This window comes from Trichosurus vulpecula, chromosome X (genome assembly GCF_011100635.1).
Source record: "Trichosurus vulpecula isolate mTriVul1 chromosome X, mTriVul1.pri, whole genome shotgun sequence".
Taxonomy (NCBI): domain Eukaryota; kingdom Metazoa; phylum Chordata; class Mammalia; order Diprotodontia; family Phalangeridae; genus Trichosurus; species Trichosurus vulpecula.
The window spans coordinates 3,012,327-3,033,897 of record NC_050582.1 but is presented as its reverse complement, the minus strand read 5'-3'; the positions used below and the strand labels follow the sequence as shown (position 1 = coordinate 3,033,897).

At 49.1% G+C, this 21,571-nt stretch overlaps 1 protein-coding gene across 2 annotated transcripts in view; it reads right to left on the bottom strand.

Annotated features, from left to right (window-relative positions):
• Positions 1–754: 754 nt before the first annotated feature.
• AKAP4 (A-kinase anchoring protein 4) overlaps positions 755–21,571 on the bottom strand; it is a 40,089-nt gene continuing 19,272 nt past the window's right edge. For both annotated transcript variants that reach the window (XM_036739855.1, XM_036739854.1), the window contains 5 exons: positions 7,487–7,582; positions 6,094–6,141; positions 5,545–5,643; positions 1,569–3,716; positions 755–1,392 (listed from right to left, as the gene is read on the bottom strand). In XM_036739855.1, coding sequence (XP_036595750.1) covers positions 1,237–1,392; positions 1,569–3,716; positions 5,545–5,643; positions 6,094–6,141; positions 7,487–7,582 — 2,547 coding nt within the window. In that variant the 3' untranslated portion in view covers positions 755–1,236. The remainder of the gene's footprint in view (positions 1,393–1,568; positions 3,717–5,544; positions 5,644–6,093; positions 6,142–7,486; positions 7,583–21,571) is intronic.

The window sequence follows — 21,571 nt, the reverse complement described above, 5'->3', positions numbered from 1 at the left end:
ATCTTTCCCTCTCTTCACTCCCCCCCCCCCACCCTGCCCGCACCCCAAGCTCTCTGCAGATCCAGCTTGGACTTCTTAGAACCTTGGAGTTCTAAGCCTCTTAGGCTTCCCTGAAGCCTATGACAGACACTGTGGACCATTCAGTGTTGCCCTTTCTGCCTTGGCTCCAGACAGGGCCCACTCTTCCCTGTTCTCCCACTTCCCCAGATGCTGTTTATCTGTCTCCCTCCCTGGTTCCTCCTCTTCCTCTTTTCTCTCCCCTTAGGGTTCTACTAGTTCTCAGGCTTACAACTCTGCTCTTTCCCTACTCCCCCACTTCCACTGTCCATTAAGTAGATGTTTCCCAGGGCTGCAGCCAGCCTAGCCTGGCTCTTCTGCTGAGGTTTTCTCCTTCCCACCAGTCTCCAAGTCTCACTGCCAACAGAAAGAACTCACTAATCCCCATGCCCAGCTGCCCTTAGCAACTCCTTCCCTAGAAAGCTACTTTGGGCTTCACAGTGTCACTTCTGTCTTCTATGTTCATGGCCCCTTCATCTCCTTGGCCACTTGGGAGTGGGAAGGGGGCTGATTTGTGTCTGTCTCCTTTACCTTAAACTCTATTGCTCTGAAGCTATATATGAATGAGGACTGTAAAAACTCTGCCGCCCACTTCTTCCTATAGGAAGGTCTCATCATGTGATATATAACCACCACCCCACCACCCCTCCTCTGCTAGCAGAATGCTCCACTTTTTCATATGTTTTTATTTTTGTTTCAATTCCACACTGGATCTAAAGCTTTGTCCTCTGCAAAGAGCTCTTTGTAAAAGAAGTGCCTCACCTCCCCGCCCCCCAAACCCTAGTCCTTGCTGTGTATCTGTGGATGGCAGGGGCAGGAAGGCTGGGGGGCAAGACATGTCCTCATCACAGGCCCATCCTTCTCAGAACAATCTGTCACACTGGCTTCCCTCCCTGCCCCCACCAGGATCCCCTCTGGGGGCTTGGTTAAGGTCAAAGCTAAAAAAGAAGGACAATACAGTTTGTTTGTTTGTTTTTTTTCTGAGGAGGCATGTTTACTCGTTTTGTGCCCAGCTTGTTGGACATTCAATGTCATTCGTGGTACAGTCACTCGTTGTGTCATTCAATACCATCGCGGAAACGTTCGTTTTACTACCATAGTAGATGGAGTGTGGCACTCCGGCTGGGACAGAACGCGCTGGTGGAGGGAGTAAAATGGAGAGGATTCGATGGAGTGGGCTCACAGGTTAGCGAGCAGCCAGTCCAGCAGTTGCTTTCTAGCCATGTTCCCGACTGCTTCATCGAGTTGTCTTTCTTTGGCAAACTTCATCACCTCTTGGAGGAGATCTCCAACGCTGTAGCCTTTCTCAGCAGCCTTGGCTGACACTTCAGGAAGCTGCCAGAAAGAAAGAACAGGCTTCATTTAGAAAAGGACCATCAAAATCACTGAAGTCCCAAGCCCAGGGTGCCCATGCTATTTTCCAGCGAGTGTTTGGTTTGAGGGGTTCTTGGCCCCTCCCCTTCCCGAGGGCCCCCCCCGCCCCCGCAGGGCTCGGTATTTTTTGTGCTCACCTTCTCAAGCTGACCATCCTCATCTCCCATAAAATAGAGCATGGGAACATTGAATTGGGAAGCGGCAATCCACTGGAGCACAGCCTGGAGCTGTTTCTGCAGGTTGCTGGTGGAAGATTGGTTGTTAACAATGACTTCGGGCCCGGGGTTGTCATGATATGAATGGGACATCATGGCATCCTGAGCACATCTGGAATTGCTGGCCCGGAAGCTAGTCGAGTGATTGAGTCCTTGCTGTTCTTCCAGCTCAGCAAGGCCTGCCCCGTTGTTGCTATATTTGGCCATAATGAGGCACAGCTTCATCACAGATTCCACCAGCTGGTCCACGAACTGTCGGTTTACTTGCTTCATCCCACTGATGAAATCGAATTCCTGATGGTCTTGGAAGTGCTCCTCACCCCTCTCGGACCGTTTTGACGTAGAAGAGGAGATTTTGGATTTTGACTCAGCCCGTTTGCTCTCACCTTCACATTGGTCATCCAAGCTGAATGGACTCTCACTCAGGAGCTTCTGGATAAGCATCAAAACAATGTTTGACATGTCCAGCTTTTGAGGGTCCAGCTCTTTGGGTGAAGTGGATGGACCAGCATGTTGGCCACTTCGTGATTCCATATGTTTCATTGAGAGCGCCTTCGCACTTTGGCCACTGCCAGATTTCTCATAATGGGCACCCTGGGCCATGTAGCCCATTGTGGATCCAGGTTGTTCAGGTTCTTCAAGGGCATCTTTGCCCTTGGCCTGCTGGGTCAAATGGTACTGAATTAACATCAGGGCTGAGACGATCAGGTCTTTGGCCAATGAATCAGTGGAAGGGCTGATCTTCTCCCTCTTGTCTTCCCGGCTGGTGCCTACTTTGCTATGCATCTTGGTCTGACCACCACCACTTTGTTTCTGGTTCCACATAGTAAGGCTCTCTTTGAGGATGTGTTCGCTGACCTTTTCGGCGCTGGTCAGGGACTTACACTGATCGGGCTTCATTTTTCCTTTGTCTTTCCCCCCCTTCATCATCTCGGCTTTCATAGCAGAGAATTCAAGGCTCTGATTCTTGTTCTTAGCGTCGTGGGATCCGGCTTTCAGTGAGGCGTAGGCCAGACTCTGGGATTTTGTTTCTTTTTTCTCCCCAAGCAGGGCACTGACTAGGCGTTTCAGCATAGCCTCCATGATGTCGGCGGCATTCTGTTTGCCATGGTTGAACAGGTTTCTCTTGACAGCAGAGACAAAGTCAGAGTCGGTCATCAGGACACCAGTGATGTTATGTAAGTTCTTCATGCAAGAATCTATTAAGTCCGACACGATCTCTTTGGTGTGCTTCAGCAGGACTCTCTTCAACACAACGCAGGCTGGGATGGGCTTACCAGAACTATGGACTTTCAAGGTCTTCATGACAGATACCATCATGTCAGAGGCCACCTGGTTGGCATAGACCATCAGGCCTTTGCTGATGGAGTCAGCAAACTCTTTACTGTCTCTCTGGCACATCTGTTTGTCCCCTCCCTTGGACTTGTTGGATAATTCGCTGTATAAGAAGGTTTTCCGGTCCTTGTGGTCATCTCCAGGGCCTCGCATTTCAGCTGAAGTCACCTCTACTGCGTCGTGGGCCATCTCGGAGGCAATCTTGCTGACTGCACTTCGGGGGCTGTTCTTGCCTTTGTCCCCAGCGGAGGCATAGATGGAGTGGTGCAAGCATTTACTTCCCCCTTCTAGCTTCTCCTTGATCTCTTTGCGAGCCATCTGGATCACAAGGGAGGACAGCCGGTTGACGTAGAAGGAGAGATCATCCATGGAACATTCCCCGTCAGGAGAGATGACTGATCTCTGTGTGCTGGGGGACTTTGCTGGGGGACTTGAAGGACTCTGGTTGTTGTTGGTGTTCTTGGCTGCGGCCATCTCCAAACGCAGGTTGTGGGGGTTGTTTGCCACGTAGTCCATGCTCAGTTCATCAGCGTAGACGCTGTAACAGTTGTCCTTGTTGGGGTGACTACGGTACCCACCTTCGAGATCCCCAACTTTGTGCTTACAGCTAGAGGATGAGGGGCTCAGAGCGTGCTGGAAGCCAAGAGCGTATTTTTGAAGGTCATTGAGGAGCCAATTAAGGACGCTGATAGGGTCCGAGGGTGCTTGTTTGAAAAGGCACACGGATCCTTCAGTCTAAGGAAGGAAGGGGGAGGACACGCCCAGTCAATCAAAAGTGGGGGAGGGCTGCTTCCTTGTTCTCTTTGTTCTTGCCTGCCAGGGTCGGGTAGCACGCTTCTATACCTTTGTGAAGCTGAGGCTGTAAAAGCTCCCTGCTGGGGTTGAGGTTGGCTGCAGATACACGCTGCCACGTAATGGAGAGTGATGGGGATATGGGCATGGCCAAGGTTCAGTTTCATGCCTGCAGGGCATGACTATGTTATATGTAGGCATGAAGATAATAGGCAGGTGCATTGAGGCTGTCGCAGCATGATATGTGACAATGTGTGGGATGAGCTGAAGTATGACAACGTGTGTATGTTTGATTGTGTGTGTGTGTGGTTTGTTAGCCAAAGGACATGAATATATGTGAATATGAATACCAAATCAGATCTGGAGCTTGAAGAGGACTGAGACCAAGGCCACATGTTGTAAAGTAGCAGAGTATGAGAATGTGAAGCCAGACTTCCTGACTCCAATAATGCTTTGTCCGTTACACTACACTACGTATGGTTTAATATGGGTGTGTGTCATGGTGTGTGTCAGATATGTGTGACAGCGTGGGGAGTGCGTAAGCTAAGGCCATATCTACACATGCACATGCATGTACACATGTCAGAATAATATGATAGCTCTTCTATTCCCCATATTTCTAGAACTTTTTACACAGTTTACAAAGAACTACTTTGGTAAACCTGGTAAATAGGGAAATGGAGAGTGTAAAGTTTTATCTCGTGCACATCCAACTGGATGGAAGAGTCCATGTTAACCAGTCTATTCTCTATGTGTATTGATGGGAGGGAAACCTGTGCTATTTTCATTCTAACCAGAGAGAGACTGACAGACAGACAGACCAGACAGACCAGATATACTAACAGACACACAGAGAGAGTCAGAGACACAGAGACAGTCAGACAACAGAGAGACCTAGATACAGATAGACAGAGACAGAGAGACAGACACAGAGTGACAGAGATAGACACAGAGCGACACAGAGAGACAGAGACACAGAGACACACACAGAGAGAGGGACAGACAGACAGAGACAGAGACACAGAGACACAGACAGAGAGAGAGAGGGACAGACAGACAGAGACAGACAGAGACAGAGACAGTGTGTGTGTACATGTGTGTGCCTCTCTTCCCCCTGCTACAGCCCAACTCAAATTGAAACTTCTCTGGTCTTGTTTGAGAATATCTTGTTTGCTTCCTCCACAGGCTACTTCCTGCCCTTCCAAACAGTGGATACAGAACAGCTGGAAGTTTTCTATTGAGTTCTGGGTACAGCATATGTGAGAGCAAGGCCAAATGGAGGCCAGTGGACTGTGGCTTTCTCAGGACGTGTCCTTTGTGTATGTGTGTGTCCTTCAAAGGCCAAGCTTTATGACTACAATAGCCAGCTTCGGTTAGAAATAGGTGACTAAGGAACCTAAATATGTAGGGGGAGAACCTGGATAGGGACAACATATACTTAAGGTGAGACTTTTGAGATCCTACCCTGCCCCCCCGCCAGTGAACTCAGTCTGTTTAAACTCAGAACTCAGGCTCTGGCCAACATAAGAATTCTGAGGCCCCACTGTGTGGTGACTACGACTATGACATCAGCAGAGTTGTTTAGAAGTTACTGCTAACCAATTTGCATATTTAAAGTTCTAGAGTAACAGTTATGCAAATTCTGTGAGTTTCCTTGAATATGGTTGGTTGCCAATCATAGGCAAGCAAACAGTGGGAAAGGGGAGTGTGATGGAACAGAGGAGGGGGTAAGAGTGGAAGAACGGTGCCGCTCAGTGATTAGGCAACTTACCTTGGACTGATCTAATTTCTCTGTGTCCTTGATGACAATTATCTCCTTTTCTTCCAAACTCTCCAGGTCCAGTTCCCCCTCTGAACTAGGTCCTCCTTCCTATTGTGGATAATAAAGAGATGGGGTTTTTCAGGGGGCTGGCTGTTGACAAAGCCAATAAATTTTTCTTAACCTAGAGTTCCACAAACTAGCCATACACAAGGGGCACGGAATGAGTCCCCTTCAGGCTGGATTGTCCCTTCTGTCTCCTTCCAACCCCCATCCATGGGGCACAGAATAAGAAAGCCACGTGACCGGATGGGAACAGAATGACATCAGAGTTGCTTTCTCCCCCTTTCCCTGTTTTTTTTTTATGAAGGGTGACTGTGTTAAAAAGTGCAAATTGGAGAAGGATGAAGAAGGAAAGAAAGCCATATAATAAAGAGACAAATGGCTTAGGGATTCTATCTTTAGAGCCTCTTCCTTTCTCCTCCTCAGGGAGTATCTTAACATTATAACTAGACTCCCTTGGTGACTTGTCAAGTCTGTCTAAATCAGGCCACTACTCACCTTGTCTTTGTCTTCTACATTGAGAGTTGATACATCGACGAAGCAAATCTAATCCAGGAGGAAATGGGAGGACAGGGTTAGAAAAGCTATCTGGCCAGAGAGGTGGCAGTCAGGTCAAGGGTCTCAGAGAGCCCAAGGAGAAAATGGCCACACATTCTCATCCCTCATCCCTTCCTTCCCCACTGGAAAGCTCTTATCTTCCATTTGGGGAGAGGGGAGGAAAGAATGTTCCTGATTTTTCTCGTAGTTAGGAGTCTGGGGGGAGCCATCGGGACACCCTGTGTTTGTCACTGCCTTGGTTGTGTTCATCATTATGTACTGGGAACCTTTGTGAAGTCCTTCACAGAGCTATGTTTGTCAAGATGTCTCTTCTTCCCTCTGTCCTGCCATCACCTTTGCCAAGAAGACCAGGGTCAAAAGTGGCAGGACTTGGGGATGATCTTTAGGACAGACTCGGTGAAGATTAGAAGTGTAACTTTATTGTGTTCCATCCTCAATCTCAATCTAATCTAGTCTTCCTTTGAATCTTCCTCAACAGCTTTTCTCAAGGACCGTTTGACAGCCAGTGTACGATGAGACCGTTACAAACTAGGACTACATAGAAATGGCAGCTAGTTATTAACATTCTAGAAGGTTTCTTCCTCAGAATGTCCTATTGCAAAACAAAAGCCCATCATAGGAGCTTGGCTTTCACTTGGGAAGGCCTTCTCTCATTTTGGTACTATCTCCATTTATTGACCAAATGAGACAGATGATGTTGGGGGTGGCATGTAACCCTTGACTTTGGAAAGGCAAGGTAGAAGTGAATAGGGTTATCTGTATTGCTAGGGTGTGAAATCCTTAAAGGGAGAACTTTTGGTAAAGTTATCCTTTTATAGGACAAATTCAGTGGGCAGACAGAAGCTGCTATATTTGCCTAAGGCCCCACAAGCTCTACAAGTGGTAGGGCCCAGGCTGGGATTCAGACAGACCCAGCTCCCTGGACTCTCTGAACTCCATGGCTCCCTTTGTGACATCACAGCTTGTTGAGAGTTAGCTGAACTGAGCTAGCTGGCAGTTGCCTGGGTGAGGGGGGCATTATGACATCATGGCCTGTGAGTCATGGAACTTGGTTGCCAGGCAACCCCCAGTCTGTTTCCCTTGCCCTGCCCTCCCCGCATTGTACTTGATTTAAAAAAGCTTTTCCTCTACGATTTCTCCAATTTCTTTCCCTTCTAACCACCTTTCTTTTTCTCTCCATGTTACACATGACAAGTCTAAATAAAGTTCCCTGCTTGGGGAGTGGTTGTTTTTTGGATGATTTGCCAGAATGAGGCCAGAGGGTTTGGGAACTGAGCACCCTGGAATTGTGTGTGCCCCCCCCAATTTGGGGTGCTTAGAGCTTCCCCCTTACCACTTTTCGATCCTGATCTTGTTGTCCTGTTGGGCTGTAGAGATCAACTTTGCAGACCCCTCTTCGGCTATGTAACCAGTCAATATCATCAGACATCTGAAATAAGGACAAACAGAAAAGTATGGCAGGAAATGTTCTTGGAATTGTTGGGGGGGGGAGTACAAACATTGAAGCTGGGATTTCCATTACCTGAAACTTGGAATTAGTAGGTTAAACAACTTTTTTTGCAAAACCTCAACCCTTCTTTTCCCATCCCCTCACTTTTAAGAAGCAGGTGGGGAGAGCGAGGGAGAATCCTCATACCAGTTTGGGGATTATCTAATTTAAACCCTATTCCCAAATACTTGGGGATTTTAAGGGAACCCTCTGATATAAGACAATTTTTGGTTCTTGTTCCCCCAATTTGATCTTACTAGCAGACTCTATAGTCTGTCTCGGAAAGATAGGTTGGAAAAACAGACCACCACCCCTCCTCCAGACACAAGAGATTTGACTATACTTCAGAAGAAAAAGGGGAAAAAATTCCTCCTTTTCTCATCCGTAGTCACTTGAGATTAAAAAGGAGTCGAGTCATATAGACTCCCTCACTACATTAGAAATGCTCCCAGAAACCTAAAGGACTAAAAGGAAAGAAGAGAAGAAATTGACAATAAGAATAAGAATAATATAAAAAGAAAAAAGAAAAGAAAGGAAAACTCTATTACCTTGGTAGAGTAGTCAATATTGAAGCTTGGTAACCCAGAAAGGAAGCTGGGCCCCTTAGATGGTAGTGGGCAGTGCCGAGTTCTTGGGCACCTTACAGCTGGATGTCCCTCCCGTCCGGCGGTCTGAGTGCAACTGACTAGCCGGGGCTCCCTTCACCACTCTTGTTACCGGGGGCTGGTCATCACCCTTTGTTACATCACAGACACCCTGAAGTGTCATCAGCCTCTGTCATCAATGGACTTGTGCTGAGCTCAAAAGTGGGCGGGGCCAGCATACAGGTCTTGGGCTGATTTTTTATATTAAAATACCTCTTAATCAAATCAAGGGAATTTTGGATCCAATTTTCTGATTAACTCTAATTTTCTTTTATATTTCCCTTACTTGCCCATTCTACTTTTCAGCTTCCCCCCCGCCACCCTTTTGGTGAGGGCAGAGTGCGAAGGGTAGTCAAGTCAGATCAACCCCCACCAGTTCCCAACACTCAGTTTTTTGGGAGTAGATTATACCAAATTTCAGGGCTGTGGGCTGGGCTATTTACCCCAGCTAGAGAGAGTCTGAGATGCCTTTTTCACCATTAACTTTGGTGGTTAAGAAACCAGCAGCTCTATCTCCCCCACTTGAGTTACTTTTGTATAAGGGATTCCCTCTGAGCTACCAAGATCATTTGGGTCCATACCACCTCAACAGTTACCAAATTTATAAGACTAAGGGTTTTGGGGTGGGGGGTAAAGACACACAAAGTAACATCAAGGAGTTCAAAAATCTATATCCAAAGGGCTCCCCTTCCCATTCAATTCCCTTTCCCTCCCTGGGCTGACCCCAAAAAGAACCCCTCCCACATCCGAATTCCCTTTCCCTCCCTGGGCTAACTAGCAAGTCAAAGTAGGATGGTGAGGCACCTTGGATCCAATTTCTGTGGAAATGAGAGAAATCCCCTCATGGCCCTTTGAAGAGGTGATGAAGATTGGGGGACTATGGCGATATTAAATTATAACCCAAAGTTCTCTTTCAACTGCCCCTGAGGGCAACTTGACAAGTAAGGGGAAGAAATCCCCTAAGCCAGCTCAGCTGAGCTTTTTCTACCTTTGCAGTAGCAGTGTGGCACAGTGCTTCAGACTGGAGAAGTTTTCTTTTCGGTGTGAGTGGTGATTTGGCGCTGAGATGACCTTGCCAGACTGAGGAGATGTTGCTTCCTTCTTTAGCTCTCCATACTCCCCGGATGCCTCAGTAGCCAGCCGGGGCTGGGATTTAAGTGACTGGCATCATCTGTTTCCACGGTGATCAGTGACCCCACAAAGCAGGGGAGTTGGCCTCAATATTCTGGCTGCTTGAGTGGTTGGCTTTCAAATTGAGGCCTGATGAGGTCATAGAGCTCAGCCAGTACACATAGATAAGATATGAATCATGATGCAGTTTGACTGAAAGCATTTATTATTATTTATTATTAATATCATCATTAAAAATCATGGCAAGGTTGAGTCTGTTCAGAAGGCTAGCCCTGGCAGAAATTCAAAGGAGTCTGTGAAATCTCCTTCTAGCCACTGTAGGACAGTTGCTTAAGGCCCATTTCTAAATCAATGCTCATCCCACATTGAAACATATCCATTTTCACTTCCCATTTTGAGAAATCCTTCCAAATTGGTTATTCTTGCCTGTCTCTCGTCCTTTCCCATATGGCTCTGCTGCTCCCAAGGCAATGGCCCCTAGAGCAAAGCCAAGAACAAGTGAACTCCCACCATTCAAAACCCAAACCAAAAACACTTCCTCATTTTGAGTACGAAGTGCCTCCTGGCCCCCACCTATCTCCATTTTCTCCCTTCCCCCTGTACATCTGGTTTTCTCTTTGTTTGGGGCCATTGCCCCAAACAGGCCACTGTTCTTGGCCCACATTTCTACTCTGGAGAATGCCTTTTCACACCTTTTCCATGTTCTGGGCAATAGGTTGGTGAAGCCTATGGTCCCCTTCTCAGAATCGTGTTTTTGAATAATATCAAATGATGTACTTTGGATTACAAAGGAGACCAATTACATTGAAAGACCATTACCATCCACGTATTAAAACAAGGCCCCAGACCCCAGTTAAGAAATTAGGATGTAGATCTTGCTCTCCAACATGCTCTCCGCTCATCACAGGGGCACTGGCTGATAAAGGATCAGGTCTGAATCAATCCCTCACCAGACGTGCCTTTACAAAGGGCCTTAAACATGCCAGGCACCCCACTGGGTGCCAGGGAAGCACAGACGAAGGGGAAACAAGCCTTGCTCTCAAGGGGCATGTATTCTATACAGCAAGGAACAGATGTGTGGAGTATACACATGCTCTGTATTCCCAGTGTGAGAGCTCAGAGCACCATGAAGGGGGGGCTTCCAGGTCAAAGGGAGACCCCTGAGGCCCAGACTGGGATAACCACTTCCCAAAGTCAGTTCCCTAATAAACCAGAAGGGTTAGGACATCTAATGGTTGCCAGCCCATTCCACTGGCCCTAACCCTGACATTTCTGGAAACTAGACAAGTATTTGGGTAAGAGATGCCCAAGGAGAACAGAAACAGAGAAGCCTGTTTGGAAAATGGGAGTATACCCACAGGCAACTTATTCCCTGGACTCATGGTTTGGGGGGAGAAGGGCCAAGAGTGGGGAGGAGGCTGTCAGCTGGCTGGAAGGGCTAAGATCTAGGTTCAGCCCAGGGGCCTCAGTGCTGGGGATAAGCCCAGCCAGCTGAAAATCCAGAAAGGGAACCAAGCCATTTGTCCTGTGACAGGCTGCTGCTGGTGCTTTTAAGAGCCCCAAAGGAAAGGTAGTGCCCCCTGGGGTTGGCTGCTCAGCTGGCTGAGTTCTCACCCTTCTGGTTCAAAGCCCATCTGTTTTTATTTCCATTGTATTCATGTTCTCCCTAAGTGTTATGGTTAAAATCTCTTTATAAGAGGGCACATACTTGCAAGATTGCCTAAGAGTATAGATTTAGAGATGGAAACCCAACAGAGTCCAATGCTTCCTTTTACAAAGGCAGAAACTGAGACCCAAACAGAGAAAGGGGGATTTAAATGTGCCACCCACTCTGATTCCCAGCCCCCGACTCTCTTCATACTGGGCCGTGCCCCTGCACCCTTGAATTCTGGGCTTCCAGGGCCACTAGCTGTCATCCTCCAAAAGACAGCACCTCTGGGCTACTGCTGTTCAGGAGGACGCTGAGCTTAGCCTCTGTATGGTGGGATGATGGACAGAAGAGCCTACAGCATGTATATAGTACAAAGGGTGGAAAAGTTCTAGTTAATGAAATCAAGAAAGACATCGTAGGAGAGATGACGTGTGACCTGGGCCTTTAAGCATAAGGAGGGTTTAGTTAGGCTGACAAGAGGTGAGGCTATTTCAGCTGGATTGGGCAACATGAGCAGACCCTAGGGTTGGAAACTGTCCGAAGTCCAGGTCGGCTAAAATCTAGGTTATGTGAAGACTAGCATGAGGTGACAGGAGGGACTGCCTGCATGTTATGTAGGGCTGTCACTTGGAAGAGGGAGGACACTTAGTCCCCTTAGCTCCAGGGAGTCAAGGTATTGGAAACAGACACCTTTGTGATGGTCCTAACAAGAAAGGCAGCCCCAAGGAAGCTTCTAGGAAGCCCCCAGGCCCTGGAGGCTTTCAAGCAGAGGCCGTTCCTACTCTTTTGCTTTTTGTCTCAGTGCTTTATGTGCCTAAAACAGGGCCTGGCACTAGCCTGGCACTTCAAAATGCTTGGTGATTTGAACTGTCCGGACTATAGCAGATGAACTAACATGGCAGGGGAAACTGGGGTTAGGGGACCTCAGAGGCACTTGGTCCCTTCCTCTGGAAGATTCTATCCTTCTATAAGCTCACAGGTCCACTCAGTCTGTGGCTACTGGTTACTTTGACTAGAGAAATTAAGGTGAATTCAGTGTTTCCCATTTGGGGAAGCCCCTGCTCTCTGGCCAGAGCTGCACCCCAGTGTTCAGTTTGGCCTCCAGCAGGGACTTAATCCCTAAGCCTGTGGGCTCCCTCTGATTGGGGGCCAACACTGATGGGCACTGAATTCCACGGGTCTATTTCTGCCCCTCTGTCCAAACTTCTGAAAACAGAGGGTCCCACAGACCAGCTGCCCAGAGCCCCAGCCAAGCCCCAAGTTAGACAGCTGCCCTGAGCAGCTAGCTAGGCAGCCAGGCTGCAGAATGCCAGCCATGTCCCTCACTTGTTCCAGGACTGGACTCATGTGTCTGTCGCAGGATCACATCCTCTGCATGACAAGGGACCCTAGGGGATATCTCTGTTAGTCTGCCCTGGACCTGCTTGAGAATCTCCTCTATACCTTCCCTATATGTGGTCATATGCCTCTGCTCAAAGGCCTCAAATCTGGGGGAGCTCTCTACCACCTGAGGCAGACTGTCCCCTTTTTGGGCACAGCTCCTGATTAGAAACTGTCCCCTGGTATTCTGGTGAAATCTGCCCCGGGCAGCTTTGCAAGAAGCTGAAAACACAGATTTCAGGCTCCAAGATCCCTTGGAATAGCAGCTTATGGCTTATAGAGGAGGGAACTTGGAGGTGCCCCCCCAATCTCCTCAGGGGCCACTAAAGAGTGTTCACCCCAAAGTCCTTGATTCCTTTAAGTGGCTCAACATCAGAAAGGGCTAAGGCTTGATCTCTGGGAATGCCCGGGAAGAAGATGCTCCTCCAGAACCCCTGTCCTTTCCTATCTGCCCTGCAGCTGAGGCATACTAGCAGGGTCAGCCATCTCTATTAGCATGGGTCACCCTGAGGACAGGGGCTGTGTGGCCTTCCTTTTGTGTCTCCAGGGCTCGGGATGGCATTTGCCACACAGACACAGACACACAGAAGAAAAGAACTACAATAACAGAAGCTGCCATACACCGTGCTTGATGGAAGGTGTGCTAAGCCTCCAAACCAATCCTGTGAGTAGGTGCTACAGACATCATTCTGCCATTTTTATAGCTGAAGAAACTAAGGCTGGGTAGTGAAAGGGGAAGGGGAAGGGCATTCCACCAGAACTTGGAGCATCTGAAAAGGGCCGTAGAGCAGAGGGCTCAGAATCACCACCCATGGGTCTCCCCAGTACGGCCTGGACGAGATGAAAATGTCATTGGGAAATGCTTAAGTGAATAAACACATGGTACAACCCAGCTAAGGGGAATTTGGGGTGTTCTAAGTCCATGTGGGGCCCAATTAGTCCGTCTTGGGGTTTGACACCACTGCTGTAAAGGAGCGAACCTTCTCGCCGAGGGACCACTCCTGCTTTGGGGAAAATGTTCATTGTGTTTCCTATTCTTGGTAACAAGACCCAATGAATTCCCTTTCAACAGGCCAGACACTTTCAACTTGCTTTTCCAGAATTACAGATTTAGAGCAGAGAAGAACCTCAAAGGTCTTCTAGTAACAAACCTTGCATTTTGACAAATGGGGAAATTGAGGCCCAGGTGGAGTTCTGTGCCTTTTCCAAAGTCACAAGGGTCATAAAAAGGGGAGGCAGGATTTGACAATGCACCCTGACCCCCAAACCCCAGCCCACTTTGCCCTACCAGGACCCTAGAATGCTAGGCTTCCAGGCTCCTAACTGGGCAGTCAAGTATTCCACCTTCTTGGGGCTGCTGCTGCTGCAGGGGATGATGAGAGAGATGAGGAGGCAGGATCTCAGCCCTTGGGAGTGGGGTGACAAACATAATGGTAATACAGTCCACACAGACAAACTAGAAAAATTAAGGTAAATTCAGTGTTTCCAATTTGGGGAAGCCCCTGTTCTCTGGCCAGGGCTGCCCAGCCTCACTGCCTTTGTGAGCTCACCATGGGCTGCTCCCTAGTGACCATCTGCCTCCAGCAGCGACTGAATCCCTGAGCCTGTAAGTGGGAATCCACTCCAAGTGGGAAACGGCACAAGTGGGCACTGAATTCCACGTGTCTGTTTCTGTTCTGTCCAAACTGTCTGAAAACAAATGCAAACAACACTGTCCAGACAAGGTGTAGATGGGGCCAACGCAGGGAGGGTAAGAGAGAAGGCACAGAGACAAAGGAGGACTGGGAAAGGTTTCTTGCTAAAAGGAGGGATGCGTGTAGTGTGTGGGTTTGGGGACACAAGACCTGAGGCTCTTCCCAAGGAGAAGGGCTTCTGTGTCACGGGACAAAAGTTTAAAAAGGGAAAGCCGAGTGACGGGCGCTACAGCTCACAAGAATGGGTGGCAGGCAGCTGGCGCTCTGGTGGCCCCCAAAGGGCTAAGCTGGCGCCCCCTGGCGGCAACCCAATTGGCTGCCTCCCATCCTTTTTGTTCAAACCTTTCTCTCCTAGGGACCAGACCATCTTTGAAGAAAATGTTCCCTGAGTTTCCTATTCTTGGTAAGAAGACCCATTTAATTCCCTTCTCAACAGGCCAGACACTTCCAACCTGTTTTTCTAGGATTACAAATTTTGAGCAGAGAGGGACCTCAGAGGTCTTGCAGTAACAAACCTTGCATTTGACAAATGAGGAAACTGAGGCCCAAGTGTAGCTCTGTGCCTTTCCAAAGCCACAAGGGTTGTAAAAGTGGGGCAGGATTTGACTATACCCTCTGACTCCCACACCCCCAGTCCACTTTGTACTCTACCAGGACCCCAACACCCTAGAATGTCAGACTTCCAGGCTAGTAACTGTCACTGTCTGGGCAGCCAGGCATTCCACTCTTTTAGAACACTTCCTTGGGGATGCTGCTACTGCTATGGGAGGTGGGGGAGGGTTGAAAGAGAAGGAGGCAGGATCTTAGCCCTTGGGGGTGGGGTGAGGGGAAGCATGGACAAAGGCCCAGAGGTGGGAAACCATATTGTGTACATAGGAAACTGTCAGTAGTCCAGTCTGGCTGGAACATAAGGAACATGAGAACATGAAGGGGTATAGATAGTATAAGGTTAGAAGGGAGGGGACAAAGGACTTGGAGCCAGAGTGCAGGCTCTGGGCTTACAATGAGAGGACTGAGATGCTATCGTATCGGAAGGGCTGTCTGGTGGAAGGTGGCCACTTGGTCTCCTTGGCTCCAGGGATCAGGGTGATAGAGAGGGGCCCATTTGGGCTGAGGCAAGGCTGAAAGGCCAAGGGCAGTGTGAAAAGGCAGTCTGTGGCAAGGGAAGTACCTTAGCCTGTCCCAAGCCAGTTTCAAGCCCAGGCTGCTCCAACTGAACCAGCTTCATACTTAATAAATGCTTACTAAATTGAAGTGAAGTGACATGAATTGTTAGGGCTGGAGATGGCTGGTGCTCTCTGCCCTCGGATGTCCAACCTCACTGACTCTAAGTGTTCACCATATGCTGAGGGGAATGCTGGGAAACAAGCCTGGAATGATGCCCAGGCTTGGCGTCATTGCTGAGGTCCAGCCTCCACTCCATTGCCAAATGAATCTTCCTGACCTGGCTGTGTCACTCCCCTGTACTCCAGGGGTTTCCTATCACCTGCAGGGTCAAATACAAAATCCTCTGACATTCAAAGCCCTTTTAAAACCCATCATAAACTGGCTCCTCCCTATCTTCCCAGACTTCTTACACTATCTACACCCCCATGTAATCTTTGATCCAATGACAACGGCCTCCTGGCTGTCCCACAAACAAGGCCCTCCATCTCCTGACCCCGGGCATTTTCTCTGGCTGTCCCCCATGCCTGACATTCTCTCCTTCCTCATCTCAGCCTCCTGGTTTTCTGGCTTCCTTCAAGTTCTAGCTAAAAATCCACCTTCTCCGAGAAGCCTTTCCTGATCCCTTTATGCTAACGTCTTCCTTCTGAGACTGTCCCTGATTTCTCCTGGGGCTATCTTGTTGGTTCAGAGTTGTGTTCATATTGTGTCCTCCATTAGACTGGGAGGTCCTTGGGGGGGTGTGGACTGTACTTTGCCTTTCTTTGCACCCCCAGCCCTTAGCACAGTGCCTGGCACAGAGGAGGTGTTTGATAAAAGCTTGTGGGTCTAGTTAAACTCCTTCAAACAGCAGAAATTCAATGACCTTGCACTTGAGAGAAGAGATATGTTTGGGACTGAGTTTCCCAGGACTGAGCCCTCCCTCCTCTGGCACCTTTTTTCCTTCCTTCTGGGTTTACTGGAAGCAGGTCCACGTGGAGGTCTTGGGGCTACCTGAACAGAGCAAGGAACAAAGACACCTAGTAGGTCAACACAGAGAGCTGATGTGTCAAGAAAGGAGAAATGTTGTTTTGGGGTCTCCCATTCTAAAAGGAGCCAAATAGGCTGGAAAACATTGGCCCACATTCCCCAGAGCACCCAGAGTTCACAGGAGGACCAGCAGGGCATGCAAGTCACATCAAATCAACAAGCTTTATTAAGTTCTTACTATGTGCCAGGCATCGTGTTAAACATTTGGGGGCGGGGTAGACAACATGCAAAGATTTATCCAAGTTAAACAGGTGAAGGGGAGGTGCTAAGTTTCAGAAGGAGCTCCAAAGGCCTCTTGCAGAAGGTTGAACTTTAGTTGAGTCACAAAGGGGGCCATGAAGCCAGAAGACTGAGATAAGGAGGGAGATCCAAGTCCTGGCATGGAGGGCAGCCAGAGAGATGCAGCAAGGATCCTGGGTGAGGAAAAACAGGGACACTGGTATTGCCAGATTGCAGAGTACGTGGAAGGAGACATGAGGCAGGAAGGGGCCAAGGTAGGAGGACCTTTAATTAGGGATTTTCTCTTTGATCCTGGAGCTAGTCGGGACTCACTGGAGTTTGCTGATTGGAGGGGTGTGCGCGCGCGTGTGTGTGTGTGTGTGTGTGTGTGTGTGTGTGTGTGTGTATGTGTGTGTGTATGTGTGTGTGTATGTGTGTATGTGTGTGTAGCAGGGGGACATGAGGCAGGGAGATCAACCAGCAGGCTTTGCAATAGTCCTGGCCTGTAGTGAGTGAGGTCTGGAGCCTACCAAGCCTGTCCTCAGAGGTCTTCTAGTACAAACCTTTCATTTCACAAAGGAGGAAACTGAGGCCCAGGAGAAGATCCATGCTTTTTCCTAAATCCCAAGAATTGGATAAAAGGAGGCATGATTTTAATGTTCATCCTCTGACTCCCAACCCCTAGCCCTCTCTATTCTCTACCAGGAGCCCAGCACCCTGGAATGCCAGGCTTCCAGGGCCTCTAACTGTCACCCTCTGACTGGACATCCAGTAATTCACAGACTTTAGAGCACCTACTGTAACATGGTTAGGACTGAATTAGGCTGCCTGGAGGTTTAGGAATTCCAGATGGGGTGGGAAGCATGGAAAAAAGCCTGGAGGTGGGAAGCCATATTGTGTGGTCTGGTGACACCCGCCTCCCCCCTCCCAGAGGAATGCATGAAGTGATACTGGGTGATTCTGAAGGGAGACAGGGCCTGGGGTCAAATTGTGTACTGTTGGCTTGGGCTGAATGGGGTGAGGAACTGTCACAGATGAAAGCCCACTGCTAATTTTGACCAGAGAAATTAAATTCAATGTTTATACCATTTGGGGATTTGCCCAGGGCTGCCCAACCTCACACTGCCTTGTGTGCTCACCATTGCTCCCTAGTAACCATTTGCCTCCTGCCTGGTGCCTGATTCTTGAACCTCTGAGACCCCCGAGTGGGGGTTAGGCAGCTGCCCTGAGCAGTGAGGCAGCCAGGCTGCAGAACCTCAGCCCCCAATCCTGTCATTCTAGAGACTTGGGAGGGAAAGGAAGAAGAAGCCAACATCTGGATGGAAAAGAGGGCCAGCTGTGCTTCAGAGGTGGTCATCTACCCAGGGGCTCCTGGGATCTGAAGGGGCCAAGGAGGAGGTATGGAGATTGGGTGTTGGCTAAGGGAGACCTGAGGCTCTCAGCAAGGAGGAGGGGTCAAACCAGTGCTCAGATCAGGGACGGTTCTCAGCTAGGAAAAAAGCCCAGCTAGTTTAGCATCTAAAGTCAAGCCCAAGCGACCTGAGCCATTACATAGGTGGGCTGTTTCTGAGGGCCCAGAAGATAAAGGATTCTCAGTGGCTGTCTCCCATCCTTTTGGATCAAAATCTTCTCTCTATGACTAAGCCATCTTTTGCAAAATGTTCATTTCACTTCCTGTTCTTCCTGACAACACATTTAATTCCCTTTTCAACAACCAGACACTTACAATCCGCTTTCTAGAATCGGGGATTTAGAGCAAAAATGAAACTCAGAGGTCTTCTAGTGTAAGCACTTTTCATTTCACGAGGAGGGAAACTGAGGCCCAGAGATAGTTCTGAGCCTTTTCCAAAAATGACAAGTGTCGTTAAAAAGGAGACAGGATTTGAATATATATGCTCTAACTCCTAACATCCAACCCTCCTTCCACTGTACCAGAACCCCAATACCCTAGAAAGCCAGGCTTCCTCCAGGGTCACTCACTGTCACCCTCTGGGCAGCCAAGCATTCCCCTTCCTTGGCGCTGCTGCTGCAGCAGGGGGGAATGAGAGAGATGCAGAGGCAGGGTATCAACCCTTGCGGGTGGGGTGAGGGACAGACTGGTTCTATACACACAGGCATCATGTGACAGTTCTAGAAAGCATGTGAGAAGAGCTGCTTTAATATAGAGGAGGGAAAAGATTCAGAAAGGCTTCACAGAGGAGATGGCATGTAACTGTGGCCCTTTAAACATGGGCAGGACTGAATTTGTATGACTGGGTGATGAAGTGTATTCCAGAAGGATTGGGCAGCATGGGCAAAGGTCTGGAGGCAGGAAACCATATGCTGTAGCCAGGGCTGGCTAGGACAGTGTGAGATTAGGAGGTCACAGGTTTGAACCAGCCTGCAGGCTCTGGGACTGGGATGAGAGGGGTGAGGCACTATCACACTGGAAGGGCTATCAGGTGGAGAATACCTTAGCCCCAGGGATCCAGGGTCCTCAAGAAGGGCCCATCTGGGCTGGGTTTTAAGGACAAGGGGAGTCCCAAAAACAGTGGCTGACTGGAGGAACAATCTTCTGGGAAGCCCCCTGTCCCTGGAGGGTTTTAAGCACAGGTCTCTCCAACCATTTGGGATTTTGTCTGACTATATGCCTTCCGCCTAGGACCAGGCCTGGCATCAGATAAGCACTCAGCAAATGCTTCTCGAAATGACCAGAATTATCAGGGCCGCAGCTCTGGGGGAAACCAGTATTAAGGCCTGGCCCCTTTCCCTGGAAGATGCTATCCTTTGAGCTAATACAGCAATTCAACCTGGGGCTATTGCAAATGGGGGCTGGGGAAATGAAAATGAATTCAGTGTTTCCCATTTGGGGACGCTCCTGCTCTCTGGCCTGGGCTGCCTGACCTCACTGCCTTTGTGTGCTCACAATGGACTGTTCCCTAGTGACCATCTGCCAGGTCCTGCCCGGTGACTGGGGGGCAGAGGGAGGGGAACAATCAGGGCCTGAAGCCTTGAGCCTGTGACTGGGGCCAGCACTAGTGGCCACTCCACAGATATGCTTCTGTCCTCTTGTCCAAACGGTCTGAACACAGTCAGTCGGTTGGTCAATAAATACTTCTTAAGAAGCCACTGTTGTCACAAAGGCCCAGATCAGGCAGTTGTTTTGAGCAGCTTGGAAGCCAGGCTTGGTTTTGAACTGGCCTAATGCGCCTGTCACGGAATCTTTGATTCTCAGGATGGCAAGAGACCCGAGGGGACATCTCTTCTGGTCAATCTTGGATCCACGTGAGGAACCCCCTTATGCCCCCTACCCCAAAGTCATCATCTAGGCTTTGCTAAAGGCCCATTCCACTTTCAGAGGGCTCTGGTTAGGACCTGTCCTCTACTATCCAGGCTAAATCTGCTCTTAGGCCACTTCATAAAATGATGGGAGTGCCATTAAGAGACGAGGGAGGTTTAGTGTTGACTGTCATGATCCCAAGAGCGCTGGGAATGTCAGCATCTGCTACTCGACCACTGACCCCCTTCTAGCTGTCTTAGAGCAGAGTAACTCTTGTGAAGAAGGGGCCTGGCATCCCTGTCACCACCGACCCTAACTGCCCACTAACTGCTGCCCTCTTGGCAGCCAACACAGCCAACTCAAGTAACGAAGGTTCCGGAGAATGAGAAAGAGAGGCTGTTCCAGGCCAAGACCCCTGGTGCAGTCTGGTGCCAGGAACCCTTGGCACTGGGAACAGCACAGTCTCTGTTAGCCCCGCCCCACTACTGGCCCTGCTCCCAACCTGGCCCCCAATGCCACCCTGAGGAGGGCTGACCTGCTGACAGGTATGCTGGAGCCTACGGCAGGCCCTAACTATCCCGCAGACATTCAAAAGCCACCAAAGAAAGATTTCAACGTGAAAGCCCTGAATTCTCTCAGGTATCAAGACATCAGAAAGAGGTATGATTTTATCACTGGAGATGCCGGGAAAGTAGATGCTTTACCATCTGTTTAGCAGCTGCCCCCAGGGACCCTGCCCATTTCTATCTACCTCATTTGTGGGTGGTCTCCCCTATTAGAATGAGGGTTCCCTAAGACAAGGGCTGTGTGCCTTTGCTCCTTGGATCCCCAGGCTGTAGCCCAGGGCTTGGCACACAGCAAGCCTTTTCAAAATGCTTTCCCCTCCATTCATCCCTTCATCTAGATCAGGAAACTGAGGCCCCATGAAATGAAGTGACAAGGCAGAGTCACCTTGGCATAGCTAGGAATGGGAATCCAGGTCGTGTGATTCCAAAGTCACTAGTCTTCTTATGCAAAGAGAGAGTCCTAATAACAACGGCATTACAAATGTGTACACGTGCCTGTGCACGTGCGTATGTGTCGCCTCTTTTGAGTCTCCCAACAATCCTGTGAGTAGGTGCTAAAACCATTATTAGGACATTTTTATAGATGGAGAATCTTAGACTCTGTAAGGGAAGGATGAGAGGGAAGGGATCTTCCTGATGGGCATTATGCCAGCAGTCATGGCATCTGAGGTGGTCCTTAAAGGATCATAGATAACTCAGTAATTGGCAAGGCAGGTGAAGGCTCTTCTAGGCATATAGAAGAGACCAAGCAAAGGTGTAGAGGTGGGAAAGGTAGTCCTGGCCAAATGTGGAGGAAATGGTGTGGGATATCTTTGGGATGATGCCAAGGGTGATGGCACTTTGTGGTGGGTCCAGCTAAAGTGCTTGAAAAACTAAAAAGCCACTGACCTTGAGCTGGAGGAAAGAGAGGTTCGGGGCCAACTTTCCCAGGATTGAGCCCTCCCTTGTCTGGTACCTTCTTTCTCTCTGGGCTCACTTGGAAGCAAGCTAGGAGTGGGCCTCCTCATGGCCTCAGTCCTAGAGGGTAATGAGCACAGACACGCAGTATGTCAGCACTGTGTTTCGCAGGCCTGGGAATCAACATGCCAAGGAAGGAGAGATGTTGTTTTGGTGTCTCTATTTAAGGCTTAGAAAAGACTGGACCGTGTTTCCCAAAGTTCTTAAGAAGACTAACAAGGCAGGAGAATAGGCC